The 25,101-nt window shown below is 43.7% G+C and overlaps 1 protein-coding gene across 1 annotated transcript; it reads right to left on the bottom strand.

The window, feature by feature from the left end:
* Nucleotides 1–1,325: 1,325 nt before the first annotated feature.
* On the bottom strand, nt 1,326–17,593 carry LOC106638452 (dipeptidase 1). The gene is made up of 6 exons (XM_089590467.1): nt 17,556–17,593; nt 16,101–16,538; nt 12,130–12,391; nt 5,081–5,165; nt 4,833–4,908; nt 1,326–1,560 (listed from the first exon to the last, which is right to left on the bottom strand). Exons 1-6 carry the CDS (start codon nt 17,591–17,593, stop codon nt 1,326–1,328), a joined length of 1,134 nt encoding a protein of 377 aa, XP_089446593.1.
* Nucleotides 17,594–25,101: the final 7,508 nt, after the last annotated feature.

A 25,101-nucleotide genomic window follows, 5' to 3' on the forward strand; every position in this document is an offset into this window, starting at 1 on the left:
GATCAAACATTCGTGGAAATGTTATCAATTTTCAATTTTGTACATCTGCATTAAAGAAAATCTAAAAATTTTCCTAACAACAAAAAAAAAATCGCAATTTTCTATTTCGTAATACGGTCACACACGTACTCACGTGTAAGTACATTTAGGTACTTGAGAAAAAATCGATCGTCCTCGTTAGTTTCTTCATCTACTTGGCAGTTTTATTATATTAATATGCGTAACTTTTAATTATTTATATAATGTACGTAATATACAGAAAGCGTGGCGCTCGTTTCCAATGTTACCGAGAAGATTTTTTAAAGTATATTTTTGTTACTCTATTGACCAACGATCTAAGATTAGCTAAAAAAAACACCTCCGTAACATCCAAAACGATCGCGAAAAGACTCATCGTCGTAACAAATGTACACAGTACCACTAGAGCTCCTTCCCGCATTAAACAACTCTCGGTAATATCGACGTAACATTCATATATGCAACCGATAACCATCTCAACTTTTTTTGTTGTCGTTAATTTTAAAACAGTTTATCTATATTTATATCCAAAGTGAAACAACACGCACACGCTCGCGATCCTAGGACTTTTTTTACACGATGATCAATTATCAAACACATCACGCGTATGTATATATATATATATATATTATATGCACGTAGGTGGTAGCTCGCCTCCCCTCGAGCTCATACAATAATTGGCCCTCTACGACTATTCGGACGATGCCACGATAGTTACACGTACACGCGTCGATTGTACAACAATCAGCTGACTCGAAGATTTAAAAAACCTTGCTCGCTCTAGATATATTTTTTATTTGCCCCCTCTATTTACAAGTATACTGTGACATACCTACCATTATCGGTAAAAATGATTTTTCAGTCGCATCCGAATTCTCGTTGCGAAAAGTTTGACAGAGAGTGTTAAAATAACGCGGCATTAGCTGCTCCCCCCGTTAAAAAGCCCGATCCATCAAATGGCGGGTCCCTCGATTGAAAATCAAATTTATGGGCACTTGAAATGATGAGGCTCCCCTTATAAGGGTGTACGGCCGTACAAATAAAATCCCAATCAAGCGGTACACGGCGAGGATTCAATTTTCTATCCTCGGAGCCCCCGATGATTGATCCATCGTACGTGTTTGCGACTCCAACTCGAGAAGCACGCGCGTATACATGCGTGTACAGCTCGATTCATCAAATCCGAAAAAATACCACTTGCGAGGATTTCACGAGTTGGGGGCTCCCCTTGCTTTTCGTGAAAAAAAAAAGGGGGGCGTTGGTGGGGGCCACACGGGCGTATCGTGACTCGGAAGGCCAAAGGGGGCTCAGACGCCGAGGTAGGCGCAGTAGGTCGATCCCTCGATGAGGTCCCGGGATATCCACTCCTCGGCCGGTGTCTGGTTGGACAGGGTCGACGCGTGATGCTCCACCTCCTTGAGCACCCGCAACAGGTTGCCGCCGACCAGTTTCTTTATGTCCGAGCTTGGCCATCTGCGGTCGCGCGTCAGCTCGGCCAACAGCAGCGGGTACCCCGACACGTCGGGCAACTCCGTGGGCGGACTTGTTGGGAAATTTACATACGTGATTATTTGCCCATTGTGCATGCAGTCGCGCGGGAAAGCTCCGCAAAGTCGAGCACCTGTACGTAGTTTGGGCTAGTCGCGGACAACTAAACTTTTTTTCCTACCTCCACTACGCGATTAACAGCTTGATTGCGTCTCCGCTACAACGGAAGCGACGATTAAACCGTCGCCCGAAGAAGTATGTACGTACCCACCGAGTGAGAAAACCACGTTTTAATTGATTGGCTATGCGCGTTTTTACTTTATTTTCCTCCGGCCGCGGTAGGTGTACGGGAAATGAGAGAGGAAAAAATTCAGTAGCGAAGCCGTACGTTTGGTCAGACGCAGGTAAGAAGATGCCGGCTGGGTGAGGGGGGGCAGGAAAGAGGAGAAGAGATACGATCTGTTATTTATACCCCTGGCGATTCGTCTTTGGAAGGACGAGGAGGATGAGGAGATGGTCCAAGGGGGGGGGGGGGTAGGACTTGGAAATCGACGACGCAGGGCGCCTTTAAATTGTAAATCGCGCCGGGCGCTTGTCGATATTCCGTTTCGCCTCTATTTTTCATTTGCACGGGGGTAGGTATACCGTGGCAGACGAGAGACGGCTAGTGAAAAATAGAATAGGAGACAGGAGAACGTGTACAGGCCAAAGGAAGGGGAGGGGTGGAGGGAGTCTTCTGAATTATTGACGGACCCAACTGTTGATTGGTAAAAGGGGGGGAGTCCTGAGCCGCGGGTAATGGCTTTTACATTGATCCTCTCTTTTCATCCGGTCGTCGATTATTTGTACTCGATGGGGTGTCTTTGCCCGTCGACTTTTATTTCAATTATTTTTCTCCCAAGGTCCCTTCCGTTCGGTAATGCACGCGCGGAGAGATTTAGAGAGCGACGGTTCCTTTTTTTTTTTTTTTTTTTTTTCCCATTGAATCGAAGAAAAATCGAGGCTTTTATTGCAAGGACCTCCCAGGATTCGTGGAAATGTTATATACTTCACCGATTAGCGAAAAAATCAGGGACAAAATGATCTACTCGTAAAGCTTGAATGGCGTCGTAGTATTATGCATCAAGCCCATTGTGTCGAATTCACGATAGGAAAACTTTAAACTTCTCGGGTTTGCTATTTTCCTTTTAATACTACTTGAGGGTAACGCGGAAGAAATCCGCACAGCCAGCATTTGTTCATCTCAAACATCTGTGGATTTGCGGTAAAATAAACGCGCCTTTGAAAGATACACACTGTCAAAGCCAAGGAGGGTGAAGGTAGGGGGGGGGGGGAGATACGTGAGGCTCCATATTTTATCGTTCTCCCGCGGAGCCGTGGCACTTTTGCGAAAAAGGAATCATCCCCCGCCGACTCGGGAAAAATTCGTGCTCCCGCACGTTTCACGCGCTTTCCTTTCTCTGCCAGTTGGCGTTAAAATATTTTGAATGAAAATTTTCAGCTCCCGGCTGTCGGCACGTACGTTTTGATTAGCCCGAGTGCCAGTTCTTCAAAGTGCCAAAAAATATTCGCGACAGTCCCGCGGAAAATGAAGAAGCCTGAGGAAGTAAAAATAGAAGAAGAAAAAAAAAGGGGGGGTGGGTGGGAGACGGGATTCAGGCGTCGGTGAAAGCCAAACCCTTTCGAGAGGCAAGCGAGCCTGGAATGGCTCGAATAATTGGTCGAGCGAGCACTTTTCTGCCACGGGGGTTTTTTCTCGCGTCCCTCCTTATCACGTGCCTTCTCGCTTCCTTCTTCTTCCTCTTTTCTCCGAATGTCTGGGGCCTGAAATTATTATCAAATTCCTTTCGCGCCGTTGGCGTGTGGTGCAAGGCTCGATTGGTCTATTTTTCCTTTCGTGCGGTTCTGAAAGGTGGCTTGGGCGTGGGTTGGTTTTTTCCCTCTTTCATCGGGTGGTGAAAGCCTCGAGTGGCCTCGGAAATGTCGGATAGAAATTGCCCGCTAGACCTCAGGATTCGATTGACGGAGGGGTCGGGATAATTTTCACCCCGTCAATGCTGCGTGACCTATCGAGGTTGGTGATTAATACTTGAGAGTATTCGGTTTTTGATTACGCAGCACCACGAAATGAAGCTTAACTATAAGTATTGTAGATCATTTCTCGAAACAAAAAAAAAATTAGACGTGACGGAGTGATTTAAAGTTGCGGATGGCTCAGAAAACACATCGTACGTGTAGTGCTGCTATTGCGCATAATAATTCATTTCGTAGTTTTTCATAACAAGGACAACGATTCTTCCTTATTTCGCGTAATTTATAGTAAATTGATACTGTATAGTTTCTGATTTTGATTCGTGGAATTCAATTTAATTGGCATTGATGGGCGTTTGAATTGATGATTTTAATGAAAAAGTAATTAATGATTTCGCTGCACGAGTTATCGATACACCAATCATTGTGAAAAGTATACGTGCAGATGTTCAATATTTAACGCAGCACAGATGAAGTTGTGGCCGCGTGTGCTGTTCAATTGTAAAACTTTAATTTTTCCCATCAGCCGTGAATTTCGCTCTAAAATTATACCGGAATGGTGAAATTGAAAGCCAAACTTTTGCTCACAACGAGATCATCTGTACGAGCGTAGAAAGTTCAAAATTGCGTATACTCAACAACGTCAGTACGCCCGTAAACGAAACAAAATAAAAGCCCCGGGGCCAGTGACAGGGGGAACCCCGTAGTCGTAATACAACTCCATTGCTCGGTTTATACTGCCATCTCTGGCCGAGGATTCTTCATAAAATCCCAGATCCCAATTCTGACGCTGAGCTAGGGAGTAGCTCAAAGAAGAAGAAGGAGCTACTTTCAACCAGAGCTTTCGAAATTTACGGCCCAGTAGTATAAATGGTTTATAGTTTTTTTTTCCCCCCCAACACCGACAAACTCTAAAAACAGTCCTATTGGTGTAACAAAGACGCCTATCCCTCTCTCTCTCTCTCTTTGGGAGCAAATTCGTTTAGCCGTAAAATCGCACTATCCGAAAATTGGTGGGTGGACCGCTGCCGCTCCCGCAAAGTGATAGAAGGACGCTGACCCAAACAGAGATTCTTACCCTAGATACGCGGTTGCACGCGCGCGCGTTATCGTGCACCGCAGTAACCGTACCCGAGCGCTTAGTTCCTGTAATTGTAAATCACGCGAGGTCTGACCAATTGGGCGGTAATAGCTGACGATGTAACGAATCGCGCGTTCACCGGTACGGCTGGAAAGCGCATCGAATGCTCGACCTCACGGGGCACAAAGGGCAGCCAAAATAATCACACACGCACCTGGATATTCCGTCGTAGCCAGCCCCGAGGCCGACGTGGTCGACGCCGGCCACTTCCTTTATGTGGTTGATGTGAGCTGAAATAATAAAGCAGAGCCTCGTAAAAATGTAACCCTACCTTCGATCGCCGATTACAATTTTATCGCGCGCATCTGCTCTGAAGTATACATATGGTAGTGTTTCTTTTTTTTTTTTTTTATTTTTTTTTATTTTTGCCACCCCCTCAAAGACAAGACAGGCGGCTCTTACCTATGACGTCGTGCATTGATGCCTTATCTCCGCAGCTGAGGTGGGCGCTGTCGAAGCTCACCATGACGAGGCCGCCGTTGAACGTCTGGAAAACAGAGAGACAAGAGATTGAGGTCTTAACAGGGGCAGCTCGAAACTAGCTTGAGATTAGAAGCCAGCGATACCGGGCACACCTGCGGAGAGGAGCTTTTCCTCTTTTTATTATGCTGGCTCTACCTGCTTTTATATCTCGCTGTTTTTTTAGGGACTGAGGGGGGGGGGGTGCCTTTGTCGTTGTTTCCGAGAGGATGGCTTTTTTTTCAAGAGATACGAAGGAAATTGCAAAGGGCCCGCCCCGCTAAAATATTGCACTTTTTATCTGCCTCGTTACGTGGGCTTTGTGTTTGTATTTACTGGAAATGAGGAAGGAATCGGGTGCTTGGCAAGGAACGACTGGACGGCGGGGGAGTGCTCGGCCGTTATTGCCGACTCCTGGGAGTAGCTTCCTGTCTTTTCTGTGGCTGGGTTTTACGGTTCTTTCTTTTGTTTCTCGTTTTTGTCAATTTGCGTGATCACGGCAGATGGAACGGCGCTGAAATTGAGACCGTTTTCACGAGTCAAGAAAATATGTAGGACAATATTAATCATCCCTGGTTTCATCGTCGTTCAATACCACACGTTCTTTTTATTTTCATTACAGTCGCAAATTTTCAAACAAAGGAAAATTTCACGGTACCCACTTAATTATCAGTGGTAAAGTCAACGTTTGGTCAGCCGCATGCACAATCTACCTGTGCGTAAAATTAAACTGATAGTCAAACAGGGTACCATTATAGATAAAAATAACGCTTCAAACGTAAGTGCGACACAAACCTACCGCATCGCAATAAGTGATATGACTCAATGTTAAGTCGGACATGTATCATTCAAGCAACAATACTTTGATATAAGAAAAAAAACCATTTTAATTACGTATAATGTCCTAAACACAAGTAGAACACGAGCTCGACTTTGTAGAGTTATAACTTAGTGTTCAGCCGGGCATATAATATCCACAGGGTATTTGTTCAATCTGACAATAAATACGACACTGATAGAAAAATAACTGTCTAGAATGTGAATCGAAATTTACGTACCACGATGATCAAGAAATAAATAAAATACGAGCGTGGTGAATAATAATTAGTAAAGCTCAACGTATGGTCAGACCATGGAGCCTTTCAGTACGTGCAGTTGATCTAGAAACGAAGTAAGGTAACGTTAAAAAAAAAAAAAAAGAAAAAAAAAACTTGATCCAATAGCAATGAAAAGCCTTGCAACGACATTATTTGACAATCGAAAACTCCACCGTAGTTTTGTTAAGAAAAACAGCTTCCCTACGCGTGGGAGGCAATTCCCGGCATCAATCTCGATTTCCCTTGCATATAAATCCACGGAGCACATAAATATAAATTACGCACCCAAATAAGCCGGTACCGTAAACACTTGCGAGGCCACCCAACGAGACGTGCGTGGCAGGTAAACATAAACACACCCACAACGAGCACACACCGAGTTGGGCAAAGTTAGCGAGCACGGAGGTATTAATACAAAACGATATAACCTTCGGCCCGGTTCGCTCAAAAGGTTAATTATTTGCCGAGTAGCAACGAGCCATGCACGACAATTAAACTGCTCGTTAAGCATCGTGGTAGCAGTGAGAATAGGATCGCGGTTTATTCATGAACCCCCTCCCCGTTGCTCCGGGCCAATACCACACCCGCCTAAATCATGCAGCGCCCCGGTCATACACTTACAATACAAAGTGATTAATAACGCAATTTAACTTTAGACTTTAATCTTGGCTCTGCGTCCCGGATAAGCCGTGACCCCTACCGATACTCCTCGGGAAACTCGTACAAACGCGCTCCATGGATGTATCGTGAATTATTGTTGGAGACTGGCGCGGGGAGCTATATACGTTCGCCCGATCATGCGAGGATGATACCAATGCGGGGATTACACTTTGTGTACATTTTGTTTCGTGTCGGCTAATCCGTGGAATAATATGACCTCGCGCTATGTACTCGGATTTTACCTCATTGCTTCTTTTCCGACAAGGATTTATACGTAAGCCCCGCGAATCTCATTAGCCGGCTTGGCTTTCGTCATAATATTCGCTCATGAGATGGGTCTCCTTTAAAAAACGAAGCTCCTTTAGTTCACCGAATCGTTTCGACGAGAGGCGGAGGGAAAAACTAAACTGTGGACCAGCCGTGCGTGTGTAAGGAAGCGGAGAGAAATTCAGTCGGTGTACGAACGCAGTCAACTTTTTTCTCTCGCTCACCGGGATGATGTTTGAAAACACGCGCGTGTGTGTACGTGGGTGTGTCTCCCTTGGGGGCAAGTGGCGGCACCGGACTACGCGCACGGTAATCGAGCGTTTGAGCGCGTTAATTGCGAGTTTGAAAATAAAAAAGAGCCAGCAGCAGACACAACTGTGAGTCGTTAATGTTACTTTTTATGGAGAAAAAGGCATAATTAAAAATGCGAAAATTAGCGCTCGTTTGCAGAAACTTTTCACGGGAGCTTGTCGCTTCGACCAACTTGCATATATTGCGCTTAAAACGCGAGAGAAAAAAGGTGGTCTGCTCATGAGGGGAGGGGGTTGGGAAAGCCTCATCTTCGTTGTGGAGTGCATCAGTCGCATGCACGTTGAACCTCAATACGCTCGTGCGCGTATATGTTTACATCACACGCACATTTAGCCGAGAAATGGATGAAGTCGGCGGTGTAGACCAGAAAAAAAGCAAGTGGGGGGGGGGGGAAAAGGAGGTTCAGAGGGTAGTCCCACGGCAGATTAGAGTCGGAATTTCCCCGTCTGTTTTCTTGAGAGCGGCAGAGGGTGGCCGGTAAGTCTTCGATTTTCTCTGTCTCCCTGCTAAGCGGGACTTATCCATCTTCGCTCTTCCGTGTGTATCAACTCCATTTCCACGGATCATTAGTCTGTTGGACTTTTGAGGTGAAAAAAGGTGAGTTCGAGGACAGGGCTATTTTTTTGTCGCCTTGCATACACGAAGGAAAACAAAAAGAAATCAAGAATCTTTACTTGTATTATGTTTTAACTTAGTAGTGGAAATTAACGTAATTTATAACATGATTAAACATTTATTTTGAAAAATTACTTCAACGTCAATATTTATACTTTTGTTGAGACCGTAATTGCACTCTATGAAAATTTAATTACACACTTTACTAATGAGAAAATTTATCTTAATTTTTCCCTCACATCTCCCTCCCCGTTATACAAACATTTTTCTGGATAACCTTTTCTTGATCTTAATGGAATTTTTTTTTTATAACGCAGCTAAAAAATGAACAAACTCGCAACGAATCGTGCACCTTGAGCATTTCATATATATATCTATGTCGGTTCAATATACAATATAACTTTCTTTTCTTACAAATAAGGTCGACTGGAGTTTGAAATTAAAATTCACCGACCGAAGCGGCGTCACTTTGAACTCCCCGACCTTCTGCCGATGATTTTTGTTTCTCCGCGACGTCGTCACCTTCTGTTAGTGTCGGGCTCTTTCTGTGACACGCTTTTTCCCTCTCAGGAGCGAATAAAGTTTCTTCCCCGCGACCAGAGCCTGCTAAAACGGGGTGGGTGGGGAAAGACGGATTTCTTCTGGTGTTTGTCGAGCACGAAACGTCGTTTGGTGCTCTCTCTTTTTTTCGGAAGAGGAAGGGTTGTAGAAGCGATTTATGTTGCACACGTATAGCAAGGAGATTCGGCGTCCCTGTCCGAAAACCCGAGTGATTAATGAAAAATTTTTGCGATACCAAATGAAAAATACAAAGGACCGTTGCGTAATGAGTTCGGCGAGACGAGGCCGGAGTTAATTAAGATCGAGTCGAAACTTAAATGGAGGGCTGTGTGTTTGCTCGCGAAACTTGGGGTGTGTTTTTGAAAGGCCCTGAAGGATACATCCGCCGAGGCCACGCGATCGATCTTTTAATCTCGCGGGAGAGTATTAATTACTTATTTCTCACTTTTCTCCCTCCTTTTCTTCTCTAATTAAAAAAGTCGGTACGCCGAGGACTCATTGTATGGATAAAGCTAACTCTTTTCTGTTTTTTTTTTTTTTTTTTTTTTTTTTCCCTTGGGTCTTACTTTAGCCATCGATCATGTAATTTTACTCTTCATCGAATGACTAAATAATGAAGCGAGCAATCTGTAAAAGATACAACTATCTTGATTCGTGATGCTAATCGGTAAGCTTGCGAAAACAATATTGATTAGTTCCCAGTTAACGAAGCAAACCACAATGTTTTTTTTTTTTTTATTTTTCCTTTAATTTTTATGAAAATCGATCCTATGACTACTCTTAGCTTTATTTATGTATTTGTATGAAAAATAATGATCTTTGAGAAACAGCAAAGTAAAAAGTGAATACAAGAGATTCTCATCAAAGCGAAGATTGGATTTAAAAAAAAAATATATATATATTTGATTTTAGACGTAATTTGCATCAACTTGAGTCGCAAACTTCATCAAAGCGAGCCAAGCCCGTTTAAATTTAAGTTAAGCTAGTGGTTCGTACAAACCGAAAATCAAAACGTTTAATCATCGTAGGGTTGGGGGGTGGGTCGCAAGTTTCAAGTAGATCAGAGGCCTCTGCGGATCCATTAATTTCCCATACGAAAGGGGGGGGGTGAACATGCACAATATACGCACCAGACGGTAACTCTAGCACCATCGTGATTCCCCCCTGTCACCGAGCGAAGAGAGACACAAGCGTCGTCGAAACGAGCTCGACGCGACTGACGAAATGAATCTCGGCTAAGCGGTCCCATCCGTTCTCAAAACGCTCGCCCCGAGAGCCCGATCAAAATTGTTTTCTCCCCCCCCCCCTCCCTTTCAGTCCTATTGTCTCAACAGGCGACGGACGAGCGAGAAAAAAAAAATTCGCAATCTCTTCCTTCCGTACGCCAAGGGACGGACACACGTACGGAGCACACAGTTCGGGGAACAATGGGAGGACACGTATCTCGGAAAAGCGCCAGGGAGGAAAAAAAGGGGCGGAAACGCAGGGTATACGTGTATAAATACACAGGGGACGCGAGTGCTGCTGAGAAGATTGGGAGCTTACGCGCGCGGTGATAGATCAGTTCTTTTATGAGCTCGGACGGATGCGATGATTTTTAATACGCGCTTTCGCGCCTCTCTTTTCCCCCGCTTTCGCTTCTTTATTTCGTACGTGTCGCGTCTGTTTTTTCGCGTGGTCCTAAAACACACACACGGGAGGGATGACAAAGTTGAAAGGTCGAAACACGTGTACGCGTGCTAGAGAGGGAGAGATCCTTTTTTTTTTTTAGCGTCCTTGCAACTCGTTGATGGGTGGAAATTGTTGGGCGTCCGGCTTTGGTCTCTGTGTTTTTGCAAACAACTCTGTCGCGTCGCGTTACCAGAGTTTGAAAACTGCGATGGTACTTCACGAAACTATTGTCTTTGGAGTATAATATTTCGCTCGATGGTGTCTTTTTTTTTGGGAGGGAAGGGTATAGTCGTGTGCGTTTAATTTGATCCTATTCGAGCCTAGACGGAGAAACGAAGGGTACTGCTGACGACGAATGAATGGCTCGAGTGTCTTTTGTACTTTAGCCTAGAGACTACGAGAACGAGGGGGAAGAGTAAGAAGGAACGTCGGCGCAGACAATGGGCTCCGAGTACTTTTTAACGAGTAGCGAGAAGTTAAAACAGACTCCTCCTCGACGTTATAATGAAGAAGAAGCGGCTCGGCAATCGGACAATTAGAATTCAAGCCCTCGCGGCGAGCGTCCCCTCGTATTCTAATTTTCATGCGTGTGCTCGTGTATAATGTCTCCCCCCTTTAACTTCCACTTGCTCTTGACAGAAGTGGCAAAAAGGTTGGATGAAAATTCAATTACTAATGCATTCAAACAGTGAATTTTTATTCGATTAATTTTATGTTTAAAGTGACGTAATACGCCGACCACTCATTTATTTAAACAATAAACGTTGGTGGTGATTATAAAATAACCATCATATTTAGTAGCATGACTCGATATTCAACTGGACGTATAGTTCAACTGAAAGCGAAGTGCAGTACTTTTGAGGAAAAATTTTTTTTGAAATGTAACAATGTTATCACAATCAGTAGTATAACTCAACGTTTGGTCAGGCGTATGGGTGTATCGGTAAATGTTATCGTTGATCTCGAAGAAAAGTACGATACTGTTTGCTAAATACTTTTAGAAATGCAAAATAGTACCTAAATAGTGTATTTCAATAATAAATTAAATATCAGCACGCTGTTTCATAATCAGTAGCACAGCTGTACGTTCGATCGGACGCACACACCCACACACTGACTTTATCGTTCAACTCAAAGTGAAATGAAATACCGTTTAAATAAAATAATTTTGGGATTATAAACTGAAAAGTACGTATGATATTTGAAATTTAAATGAAACACGAGCGCTACATCGTAATCAGTAGTACTGCTCATCGTTGTGTCGGGCAAACCATTTTATGATGATTATCGTTAAACCTGAAGTGAATAAGTAGTACGGAACTATTGGAAAAAATATTTAAAAAAGTTTAAATCAACTTTAACAATAAAAAACATTGTCGTGCTCTAATAAGTAGTACAGATCAATATGCGGTCAGACGTACATACGAAATATGAATCCGAAGTTAAATGTGGTACTGGAAAAAAAACTTTCTGGATAGCAAATGAAAATCTGTGTTTAAACATAAACAAAGCAAGCGTACCACTGTGTAATAAGTAATATAAGTAAATAAACCTTGCGATGTATTTTGGTCCACCCGCTCCGTGTGTATGTTTTTTTTGTTTTCCGATTAAATGCGCATGGAATTTTGTTTTCGACACTCTATGAACGGAAAATTTTACGCCGACCAAGAAAAATTCTACCCAAATTCCCACAAGGTGGTAATTTACGTAGATTAACTAATGAAATCTCTAAAAAAAAAAAAAAAAAAAAAAGTAACCGTACCAAGGGAGTAAGTAATTAGGAAAAAAAATTAAAAAATGAGTACCAACCAGATTCCTGAGCACGTCGTCGGGTACATTGCTCGATGAGTTGCAGAGGGCCCGGGCGGCACTGTGCGAAAAGACGACCGGCGCCGTAGACACGGCCAAGGCGTCCCGCATCGTTCGCACCGAGACGTGCGACAAGTCGACCAGCATGCCGAGCCGGTTGAGCTCGCGGACCACCGCCTTGCCGAAACTCGTCAGTCCGTCGCTGTAGAATCCCAGGGTCACCAGGTCCTTGTCCGGGTCGTCCGCTATCGCCGAGTCGGCCCTGTGTTCAATGTTTTTCGGACCACGTGAGCTTATAGCTTATTTTTTTACGCTCTTTGCTGCTGAGTAATCGAATCAAGGAAACCTAACGCTCATCGACTGTATCGTCTACTATTGTTTTCAACTAGTACGTGGTTTATGTTGATTTTGCAACAATTACTTTTACTCCAGATTGCGGTCGTCAAGTTAAAGAAAAGAAAGATCATTGCACTGATAACGTAGAATCAATCGAAGTTGAAAAAAAAAACTCCTCGACCAGCACTTCGTAAGCATATCCTACCGGTACATGCAAAAAAAAAAACAAGTGCACCTACGTGAAGAGGAAAGTGAAACAAAAAAAAATGAAGAAAAGAACGCGAACATCCAAAAAAGTCCCCCGATGCGCAGAGTATATACGCACGTACAAATACGTAGTGGTCCTTCTACAGGAGCAATACGGGAAACATTCCAGGATGTAGGCCGACGCCAGCGTTCCGCGCGACCAGGCTGTCGTGAAAAATAACACGAACCCATGCGCTCGCCCAAGACACGAGCGCGATTCCATTGGCTCGGATGGAAAGTCGGCAGCGCGTCCCGGAAGGCCATTTAAATAAAATCGAGACCGTCCCTCTCTCCTTTTGGATCAATGCACCCTGGGTAATAAAACTTCTCTCGCGTATACCCTTCCGGGCAAAGGCGAAACGAGCATCCCTTTTATTAGCGGTGGGGCCCCTTTGTGTTATTCCTCCGCGCGCAACGGTGCTGGTGAAAAAAAAAACAAAAAACAAAAAAAAAAGATAGAAAGAACGTAGCGGTAGAAATTAGATTTTTACTCCCTGGGGTACATGTGTGTGTATGCTCTTTGCCCCAAACTAATTTAAACGTTTGCCTCGTGTGTGCGTCCAGCTGGTGTGGCAAGTGCTCTCGCGAGATTCGTTTCAAGGGCCATTTTGGCGGAGAGAACAATTTCGGGCCGAGTGTAGTAGTTGTTGTTCTTTTTTATTCCTTTCCTTCTTTCTTTTTTCGTTCGTCAGTGCGGGTGAAATTTCGTAACGCCGTGGCGTTGATGGCACAGAGCTTTTGCTTCCCTGGAGCCACTGGGTTCTTTCGAGCTGCGCGACCATCAATTTTTTTTTTTCTTTTTTTTTTTTTTTCTTTCGTTTCTCTTTTGAAGGGTATCCTTGCGCATGACACACGAAAATAACAAAATCGAGTCCCCGCTGTACCGTGCGTGGCTTGCTCGACGTCAATTACTGTTCGATTATTAACGGGCGGGTTAACGGGGTGGGAGTGAAAATTTCAGCGCTGTACATATAACACACACACACACATATACACACATGTGCACGGTGGGCTCGTTTGCGAAATTGGTATTTTGGCTCGCGCACCTCGTGAAAATTGAATACCAAATTCGCCCTCCCACGATAAATACTCGACACTCGATGCTCCGTTTCCTCCGCCTTTGATGGTTACAGTTGGTCAGCGATTCCTTGATGTTCACGGGGAATCGATAAACCGATGGATGGCTGTCCGATTTAGATTTTTAAAAATTATACTTGCCAACCCGGAAATCAATAATCAAAATCGTTTGTTCGATTCAGGTGCCGTGCGAAAGCCGAAAAATCCCCCGACAATCCGTGGAGTGTTAATGGGCAGCAAATTAATTCCAACAAATCGCTGTGGGGGCTTTTCGTGCCCCTCCACTTCCCGAATCGAGATCAATTATTATTATGTTAGTCATTCCCAGACCCGGAGTGCATATGGCTTTATCCTAATATTAATGCGGCCCGTAAATCCAACATAACGCAATGAACACGCGCATCGTGGTCTTTCATTATTGATCAAACGACCATTTGAATCGTCGTTGTAACATACATATATAAGTGAAGATTTTTTTTTTTTTTTCCTAAGCTCGAATATTTTGTGTGATATAAATGCACGAACGAGCAATAAAAAGTAACGCAGAAACAGAGGGTGTTTACGTAGTTTTGAACGCCGATTAAATTTTTCGCTTAAACCTTTACGCAGATTTGCGCAAACAACATGCAGCGATCCAGATCTTTTTTTTTTCGAGTGATAAAAAAAAGCGCTTGTGTGATGTTTTTATCCGTTTGTGCCGTCGAAGCTTCGTAGGGAGGACGCGTGTGTTTGCCCTTTTTAGGTATCGACACCGGAGCCACGTTGTACTAATTAAAACGGGAAGAGATGAAGCAAAAAAAAAAAAAAAAAAAAAAAAATGAGCCCCCCGCACCAGCGTCGAAACTTTTGCCCCTCTCCAGCCCCGCTTGTTTGTTTAGCCGACGTAAAATGGCCGCTGTACGTTTCGACGCGGAAGCGAAGTGGCGCGACTTACGGCTAAATTTCTCGTACAATCGCCTTGGGAGCGTAGAGAGGGAAAACACACCCGCATGGAACAGCGCAATAAGACGGGGTAAAAGAGATAAATTAATCAGCCAAAAGTATGAGTTGGCTCTCGGGCTTGTTCCCCCCTCACCATGCGATTGCTCGTTTTGTTTGTTTCGCCCGGAACTCGGGCTATTTATACTTTTGCCACTGGTACTCGAGGGCCAGAGCAAGTGCGTTGGCTATTTGATATTCCGCAAGGCTCGACATCCCCCCTACCGGCTCTTTTGTAGTGATTACACGATGATTGCGTTTTATCTTTTTTCTTCTTTTTTTTTGTTCGTTTGTCGCACAAAATAGGTGGAAATTAGGAAATGTACAACCCTCATTTGCTTTGCATTCACTGCGTGATCATGAGGTATATATGTATGGTATTGCATACTATACTATGAAAAGAAAATGATTACCGATGATAAAAAATGATATGTCATTTTCTACATTCTTTCAATCTGTTTGTTTATACTGTTCGGAAATGCTGATATATAAATGTGTGGACCAACAGAGCAATCCGGCAAAGACAGCCAGAGAACACTGAGAGAAAAATTTACTATACGGCAATTAGACGATGAAAAAAATTAAGCTGCCAAAAGTAAAAATTCGGAATGATACCAGATAACCTTTTTTTTCTCTCAGTGAACGTGTGCTAACTCAATTTATCCCAACGAAAACGCATTAAACTTTGAATTTTTAGAGTGAAAAAAAAAATCTCCGACATATTTTTTCGACGAAAAGCATTCAGCTCGATTTCTCTCCTGGAAAAGCTTTCACTTTTGCAAATAGGCACAATTTATTCTTCTGCAAAAAAAAAAAGGCAAGATCAAATCATAATTTCCATGATTCTTTTGAAACTCCCATTAAATGCTACTAGAAATTTGCCACTAAGTATTTGTCATTCAAAAATAAAGTTGTTTATTCAATTCGATAAGAGGTACTGTTTTTTCAAGAATACGAATCACATATATTCGCAAAAATTGAATTTTTCGTCAGGAAAATTGGCAAAAGCCCAAGTAAAAGGTTCTTTGGCAATAGAAATCGAGTTAGCATATTTTCTCGCCGAACAAAATCATATTACCACGTTCTACATCGGAAGCAAGTAATTTAATACTCTACACGTCAACGCAAACGAAAAGGATATATAGCCACGAAAGCAATTGTCATTCGTGCAAGAACTAGTGACTAAATCGGTTAACTTTCAATTTGAAGCATCAAATTGTTTTTCTTTTACTTCTGATAAGCAAACGAAACCACAACCGCGCAAATGAATGTAAAAAAAAAAAAAAAAAAAAAAAAGGAAGAAACGTATTTTTGAGACCCAAAAACATACTCACCAAGGGGTGTTGCACTTGTGGGTGAGGGTCATATACCTCGCCCCGAGATGATGAAAGCTCCTGAGCACGGCCATGCTCGCCCCGATGCTGTGTCCACCCTCTATCCCCACGAGACTGGCGATGACCCCGTCCCTGTGGGCCTGCTCCAGCTCGGAGCTCGACGCCACCAGCCTCATCCTGCCCGCGTACTTGGCCGCCAGTCTCCTGACCACGTCTATCTGCTCGAGGGTCAGCTTGACGGCGTCCAGGAACTGCGCCTCGCACGGCACGTAAGCCGACCAGAACTGCGCGCCCACGATGCCCCGCTCCAGCCTTATCAGGTCGGTCTGCCAGCTCGGGCCCCATGACGCGTTCTTCGACAGATCCACGTCGAACGGGAAGTCGTGCAGCCGCGCGCTGCCCCGCTGCTTGCGCAGGTTCCACGCGAAGTTGTTGTGCCTGCGCGCCGACGTGGGAGAGAAATTTTTTTTTTTTTTTTTTTACTTTTCTTGTCGATTAAAAAGTTTCAACTTAAAAAACCACGCCCTCGAACTTCCCCGAGTTTCGCGTGTGGTGAGGCGCACATTGTACATTGGATAGAAAAAAAAAAAAAAAAAAAAAAAAAAGAGGAAAAGATTAATATAAAACACCTAATCCGCGAGAGCGACCAACTTTTCCGATGGAGCAGAGAGCTTTTAGGAAAGTCATGCGTTACTCGAACGTCGAGAATCAGTGCTGTGGGATCAAAAAGCCCGAACGATGAGCTGTAGGTCATATACATATGGGGCTGTTGGGAGTCACCTACTTTTTCCGCTCGACGTATACCCTCAATGTGTAATATACTGCACGGGAAAAGGTAAAAACGGGCCTTACGGTGCGATCACAATCGAAAAAGCCTGTACTGTAAATTAAAAAAAAAAATTTCGCCCGTAAGTATTTTACTTGATGAATTTCACAGAGCTTTACGTCACGTTGAAGGGTAGGTTCTCCCGAGGGAATGTGTATATAATTTCGTTCCACCGCCACGTCGCGTTGAAATTAATTAACATCCCGTTAGGTCTGACACCAGAAATAATTAGCAAAACTGCGTGCGGGTATGATTGCTTTTTTTTTGCGAGCAATAAATACACGGATGAAAAGTTTAATTAACTTCCATCGCGTTGCAGATGGGGGATGGAAAAATAAAAAAAAGTAAATGAGGTTATACATTTGTTTCTGTCGCGCATGAAATTTTTCCGGGCGAATTTCAAAGCGGAGCCTTTGATGAAAAACTCACGGCGGACGCGAAAAACCAAGGGAGGATGAGAGCCCAAGACGAAGCGGATAAAAAATGTACTCGTCGCGCTTTAAGAGTTGCCACTTTTTTCCCCGACCCGCTTGCGCGAACGACCACTTGAATCAACCGAATCGGCTGGTGCAAACATTTTTTCGTTTTATCGTAAATTGTAATTTTTTGCCCCAATTTAACGAGCGTACGAATCCATTATCGAACGCGAGGGGTTGGCCAAATCCATTTTGTTTGATTACACGAACGACAGGAAAAACGTTTAATGGAAAAGAAAAAAACAAAAAAAATAAATAAATCGAGGGAAATGAAATCAACCAGGATTGTATTCAATTATATTTCCCTCCCGATAATGGACTCGTTTTTTGATTAATTTGTCCAAAATTTAAAACACATATCGCGCCTGGACTCATTCCATTAGTGATTTCGGGATGGGCACAAAATGTATAACACGGCGAGTGCGCGAAAAGTCGAGCTTTAACTTTCGTCTCGAAAAAAAATGAAAAAGGAAGGTTGTTCGCAAACGAGATTACGGGAATTTGATCAAGTAATGCATTGCTTGCGCGAGGGCTTTTTTCCTTTGTTTTTCCTTTACAACGCGATGTTAAACATAATTTTGAAGAAGAAAAAATAGTGTCGGACTTTATTCTCTGATAACGCGTCACCATGAACTGCAAAAAAAATTTGGATTTGAAAGTGATACTTCTACTTTAATCTCCCTAAAAAGTGTTAGGGTGTACTCTGTAATTTAATAAATGAAAAGGTGGTCGATTTTAAATTTTTCCAACGCAATTCTACTCCAACGGGACCAAGAGATTTAAGAGTGAAGCCGCTCTCAGCCTGATATAATTACCCCCTCGCTTCTTGACCCCATTCAGAGGGAAAAAAAAAAAAAAAATCCATTCATTTCCTCGAAGGCGTGAAATCTCCTTTCGCGCGAAAATAAGAGCCGAGGGAGAATAATCCAAGCTGAACTCGAGCTCTCGAAAGGGTGTGTATACCCGCGCTGCCAATAGCAGCAAAGTAAATCGAGGAAGCCCTGGTAAAGGTTTTTATCATATACATATGTATACGCCCACGTGAGCGAGCAAAGTTGAGCGAATTACCCGTCGATGAGTGGCGTCTTGGAGAGGATTTTCTTGACTACCCGCAGCCGAGCTTCCAGTAGGTTGGAGCTTCGCAGCTCCAAGGCCAAAGGCAATCCGATGCCGGCGATTAAGGCACACGCCAAGAGGATCAGGCCGACGGTCACGGCCCAGCTGCGACTGGCTTTTCGATCGGCCACCGTAGCCAGAGCTGAAACACAAACATAATATGTATATACTTATACACGTACAGCCCGTCGATCGCTCAATCGAACGTTGCATCAACGTAATGTGACTTATTGTACCCTATTTTAAGCAAAAAATGTATTTGCATACAACTGCATAGTGGTTTTATTTACGTTGCAACTTCAGTTTTATTTAATTGCACCGCGAATCGGAAAGAATATTTACTCGTCAAAGTCACAGTTTCGGTTGAAAGATGATACCTCAAACAGTATTCGTTTTATTGACAAAACAAAACCGGTTCAACGACCGACTGTATCATCGAGTAAAACAATAAATTCAATAAACTTGCCAACCCTGTTTCTATATCTAATAAAAAAGTCAATTGGTTCGAATGGGTCGACAAAAACCTCGTGATATCAGTAAATCAACGAAAAGACCGTCTCTACCGATTTTAACGGCACCTAAGTGGCACAATTTTTATCAAGTTCAAAAATCGTGCAACAAGGAGGACATTAAAGGAGGCAGGGAAAAACTTTCACGGCCAAAGAGGTGGCGCGTCATGCAATTACACCTACGGAACTTTTGGAAATTATGCCAAAAGTATATATACATCCCGAGCAGTTGGAAACGCATAACTCACGCAGGCAGATACGAGAAACTTGAACGAAAGTTGCAGCCGCGTGCACCTCTCGTTACATATTCCGTAGCAACTGCGTCTGCGTTTCCTCCCTTTATTTTTTCCCCCTACCCCCGACCCCTGCTCGCGCGTATACGTGCGTGGCTGTACAGTCGACACAAAATTCATTACGTTCGAACAAACAGCAGCGCGAAACTCGCGGCGCGGGAAAAACATCCGATCGAATTGCCAAAGTTCAATTACCCTCCCACCCCCCTCCCCGTACCGCTTATCATCTCGGCTCCATCTCCCCCATCCCCGATGGACGTAATCCCATCGCTTCTGCCGAAAAGTTTTATTCCGCGTGTGCCCTTATCCTCCCCGCCCCCATTGTTCGGGGAAACTTTGACGCCACCGCGACCTCTAATCTACTTAGGACACGTTACGATAACGCGCTTCGAGGGACTCGAGTGCGATTCTCGCGTAAGTGTGTGTGTGGCCGATTGTACCACTCGGCGGTGGGTTATCTTTGAACCTTTATGGGCTCCATCCGAGCAGCAACCGATCGAAAGCGCGACGTCAAACCGATCCCTCTCTATACTTTTTTTTTTTTTTTTTATCACGTTTTACTTTGCAATGCATCGATTGCTCGAACATGGCGTGATTTCGAGTCGTCATTTTATTGCCAAAGTCGGTGGTACGCGCTCGTGTTGCTTCGACATTTTTGATACATGCATTTTATATCGCGATTCAACCCCCAACTTTGGGTATTTTGCCATCCTTTCGCGTCAGAAAAATGTTTCAATTTTCAACGAGACGATCGAGAGACAGACGCGTTTTCGGCTGTTTGTTTTAAAAGATATCACTGTCAAACGCACGAATCGCATTACAAATAATTCGATGTTGGATCACTGGTCGGGCGGCGGGTGGCTCTCGAATATCACAGGGGCTGAAATTTCGGCCGATCGCTCTTTGTTTGGAAAAAAAAAAAAAAAAAACAAATGAATAACACGCGTAAATAATCGTGGAAAATTGTTAAATCCTCGATGGACGTGGATGAGGGGGGGGGGGGGGATCGAATCAAAATCCGGGCTGACGTGTTATCGGGCGGTGATTCCCGCGTCATTATAGGATTTGCAATAAACGAGTGAGGCTTTTTTTTTTTATATCGCTTCCGATAAAAATAACAGCGCTTGTGTATACAGACACGATCTGCGAAAGGTAAACAGAATAATCTTCTTTTTTTTTTGATTATACTTTTGTTTGTATGTGTTGACAAATAATCGGAAACGTCAAAATATGATTAAAAAATTAAACTTTTGGGGAGGGGGGGGGGGAAATTAAACAGGCTTACTAACACTCCTTTTTTTGCTCCAAATTCACTCGCACCGATTTATCGTAGAATTTAATCTTTGGACGCGAGTTGAAAACATTTTTTTTTTCTTTTCAGTAAAAAATCAGTGCACAGCCAATGCGGGACTTTCCAAGCTCTACCGAACACCGAGCGATTAAATATTTTGGAAAATATTAAAAAAAAAAAAAAAACACTTTGTCACGGCAAGCTAGTTTCTCGTAATCAAATTGTTTCGCAACGGTACACAATCGTACATGCACGTACGTACACCCCCGCAGACAGGCTTGAACGTATACAATGAAGCACGACTCAATGGACCCGCACAAACGTATGGATGGCTCGTTATCATATTTAACTATCTGTTATCGCTCGACAAACCATAGAGTAGAAAAACCGGCGAGTGGTAAACGTGATGGTCCATTAACGCACGTGAAAAAAGCAAATATCTCCCCTCTACGGAGCACGAAAATTGTCTGTTCTGAAAAAAAAAAAAAAAAAAAAGGGACTCATAAACACTCCATTCGATGCGAGACTCGGACGAGGGCTTTCATTAAAAGTAATTTCCTTGGGCGCGCGCGCGTCTCCATCGCCAACTTGGCTGACTCGGCTGGCAGAGGTGCCAACAGCCAGTCCTGAATCGCGTGTAAAAACACCCTCTATAGTCAGCCCACACATGCACACACCGCGGGTCAGAACGCACTTAGCATTCAAAGCCGGCGGTGCCTCGACTCTGTTGACAAATCGCGTTCCCCTGACGCCCCTGTCGCCGTAGTCGCCTGGAATATCTCGGGGAGGGAGCGTGAAAAATTTCAATCATAACTATGATATAAGGAAAAAAAAAAAAAAAAATAAAGAAAAAGGGTCGCGGTAGTACACTCCGCGTGTAGCCCTCACTCGATTGCTCTCACGCTTTCGTTATACGCGCCGTCGCAGCGGCATAATCGCCCGGGCAATTACTGCTGAGCTGCATTTTCCACCCCTTTTTGCGGAGCTTTTTTGCTGATCGTCGGTGTTTTTCGCGCAAGCGGTAGTTTCTTTTTTTTCTTTTTTTTTTTTTTTTTCGCTCTTGCAGGAGTTATTGTACGCGCGTGCACGTGTCTGTACGCCCGACGTTTTATTGTATACTTGAGGGTCCTCTATGCGCGCGAGGACCAGCAAACTTGGAGCTGACGTTGTGTAATGTATACCGTTTATGTCGTTCCGATGCCGCTCGTTGCGCGAGAATAGAGAGTTGTTTTTTCGCATGTTGCATCGTTGTTCCAATTTTTGTAATAACTTGCAAAACTGTTTTTGCGTTTCGTCATATTTAATAGGTAAGAAAAAGAATTTTTTTTTTTTCAGTCTCTTTTCTGTTTTAGCGAGTGGAAATACCTTTCTGGTCATTATGTTGTCCACGATTTTTCCACTTTTCATTTGCACGATTAACTGTCAATTATTATATCAACATTACATTAACTTTCACTATTTACAATTTTTCAGTCCAGTAATATCTCGCTGAACTGACTTCGTTTCAAACGCAACTAAAATACGAAAAAACATCGACCGGTTTTCCTTTAAAGTATCCTCACACACCATATGCTCGAACTCTTTCAAGCCATCGCACGACGAATAAAAAAAAAAATAATAAAAAAAAAAAATAGCGTGACAATCGATCTTTTATGATAAGACCCGTTTATTTTTCTTCGGAGATGCCGTGCATTGAACAGCCCATATATATATACAACACAGGTGACATTCCGCACCTGCGAGATGGAAAAATTCCATAGCGCGTATAATACTTGTACGCGCGTTTTATTCAAACATTCACCGTCTCCCGGAATGCTTTCGCGCATAAGTATCTCCGCCTACCGGAAACTATATATACACACACGTGGTAATCGACGCGCGTCGTTAACTCGAAAAGGGGAGTCGAGGTGGCGCTTAAAGGGGAAAAAAAAACCCCTTCGTCGCAGCGAAATTGAAAACGAGAGCAACGAGAATGTACAGTCGACAAGCCGAACGCAACCGTGTACGCGGACCGGGTGGATTAATGAAGTACCAAGAGATAGCCGGCTCATTAATCAGCCGAGTCATAATTTATCTTGGTGCTCTCTGACGCGTGCACATGTACATATACACGCACACCGGATATTTTTGCGCTACAAAGCTTTTGTTTCTGATTTCCGGGGCTGGGCGAGGGCATTACTCGCGTTCTTTGAGCACGTATACGTCGCTTCGCCGAGAGGAAAGGATCAATGGGTGTTGTTTCCGAAGGGACGGAGCTAATTAAAAATCCATTCTTCCGCGCTGTGGAACCGGACATGCCGATCCTCCTCGGGTCGGGAGAACTATTTTTTTCTCTTCGTCTCGAAAGAAGGAATGAAAAAAATAAAAAGATGGGTTTGTAAGGGTATACCGATAAAAGTCATTATTTAAATTGAAGCTCCTAATTAGAGTGACGCCAGGCGCAGCTGGAAAAGCGTCAAGTGCCGCGAGCCGGGAATGTTTGAGCGGTAATTAATTAAAATACCAAGGAGATGGGCTGTAAAAAAAAAAAAAAAAAAACTCGCGCTGGATGAAAAAAAAAAAAAAAAAAAGGTGGAGGGAAGGGAAGGGAGTGTGTCAAAAAGAGCAAAGGTAGAGGAGAGTCCTGGCGAGCGCAGATAAGATTGAATAGGGCCCTGGGGTGGATTTTCAACGTTTTAATCTCGGCACCGCTGGTAATAAGCCTAGCGCGGAATCCCATCGGGTATGTGTGCCGACTGGAAGAGAAAGGAGGGAGTACTTGTTCCTCCCTTTCTTCTTTTGATTTTCCATTTTTACACGCGAAAGAGCAGGATATTGGAGCGAGGGCGGAGAGCACCTGGCATACGCACCTACTGCGAATTGAAAATTTTTGCTGCCCGCCAGAGTTAATGTAACGAAAGTTCATCGCGCATGGGGGTGTGCTTTGCATATCTGTTTGACGAAGGTATCATTTTTGCGTGTGTATGTGTAAGCGGTGGATCGGGTTACAGGCACGATTTCACCGGCGAGTCGAGGAGTACCCCGTTGCGATTGGATATCGCGTTTCGTTTTTGTTTTCGTCTCGGGGTTAACGCGCAAAAAAGAATATACTTGTTCCTCCTCCCCGCGAAATCGATTGGCTCCAGTACATCCACTATGCCACGATTACTACACGCCGAGGCTTTTTTTTCCCCCATACGTGCATGCATGTACTCGCGCGGGGGATGGTTTTATTATCTTTCTTTCCCGATACCCAAGTTTTTTCGTCATGCGATATAGAGGGTACGGGAGAGTCTGGGCAAACATTTGCTCGAATTTTTTTTTTTCTTCTTCTTCTTTCCTCTCTTTTTTTCCTTTCAGTGCTATAAATGTGTATCGGAAAACAGGTAGAGCGGAAAGTTTTAGTACGCAGTGATGGTTTCTTTTTTTGTAACGTTACTGCCACCCCCTCCCCCCCTGCTCGGCTACAAACATGTATTCGTTTTTCCATCAACTCGAGCGTGTAATGTTTGCCGATGGAGTTTGTATTATTCCAATTATCAAGGAATCCCCTCATACCAAATATGTTACGATTGTTTTCCATCCTAACTCCGGAAACAGTAATGTATATCAAGTAAAACTTTACTAAATTCCCCAGATACATATATATGCACGTAACCGATTTACTCTCAAGTTTAATCGATTACACGATCGATCACGTAATAAAAATCATAATAACAAGACCCAAGCGCTTCGTTACTGTTGGCGTCTTTGTACAATGACAATCGTACCGATGTTAACCCCCTCTGGGCAGATTTTTCAAACTTTCGATGTTGTTAAGTATTATTATTATTATTATTTTTTTTTTTTTTTCTTACACTCGTTCAATTGTAATGGTTCAACTATTGTCTTGTGAAACTTCTCACGGAGCCAAACATTGTATCTTACCAGAAGACTTGGACAAAATCATGATGCAACAAAAATGAGTACATGGCGGAAAAACAACCGCAACATCTCGAGCGGGGGGTTGGGGAATTCAAAACACCGGTAAATCTCGGTCAAATTCAGCGGTCGTCCGTTAGGGATGCGAGCTTACTGCGCTTGGCAGCCGTCACGAGCAAACCGAGTTGGTCAAGCTCCCCCAATGCTATACACATCGACAACCTTACCTTCGGGCCCCCCGACCGACCGGCTTAATCACCCCTCGCTTGTCATGTATATTTATCTTTGGACGCGACCTCTCGTAACTGTCCGCCTCTCTCGAGCACTTTGCTTTTGGTCCCCTCCCCTGAAACGACTGGTCGCACGCGTGGAAATCCCAATCGCCGATCAAATACGCGTCGTACGAAAAAACGAAGGAAAAAAAAAAAAACAAAAAAAAACAACCAACAACGCCCCGTTCCACAGTGCCGCGCCGTGGAAAAAAACACACCCTCCGCTCTTTGCGAAAAAAGACATTAATATTCCGGCCTCGAGGTTCGGGATATGACAGTCCGCTGCGACGGAGAGTGCACTTTGGAATCCGCGATTTG

Source organism: Copidosoma floridanum, unplaced genomic scaffold (assembly GCF_036245765.1).
Source record: "Copidosoma floridanum isolate Cflo_tuat_1 unplaced genomic scaffold, Cflo_Japanese_pri ptg000012l, whole genome shotgun sequence".
Lineage (NCBI taxonomy): Eukaryota > Metazoa > Arthropoda > Insecta > Hymenoptera > Encyrtidae > Copidosoma > Copidosoma floridanum.

Coding starts and splice junctions, on each gene's coding strand:
- LOC106638452 (XM_089590467.1), bottom strand. CDS start 17,593: ATGGATTTGGCCAACCCCTCGCGTTCGATAATGGATTC. Junction 16,539..17,555: donor TCGCGTTCGATAATGGATTC/GTACGCTCGTTA, acceptor GTCGGCGCGCAG/GCACAACAACTTCGCGTGGA. Junction 1,561..4,832: donor GGCTACGACGGAATATCCAG/GTGCGTGTGTGA, acceptor TTTCCCAACAAG/TCCGCCCACGGAGTTGCCCG.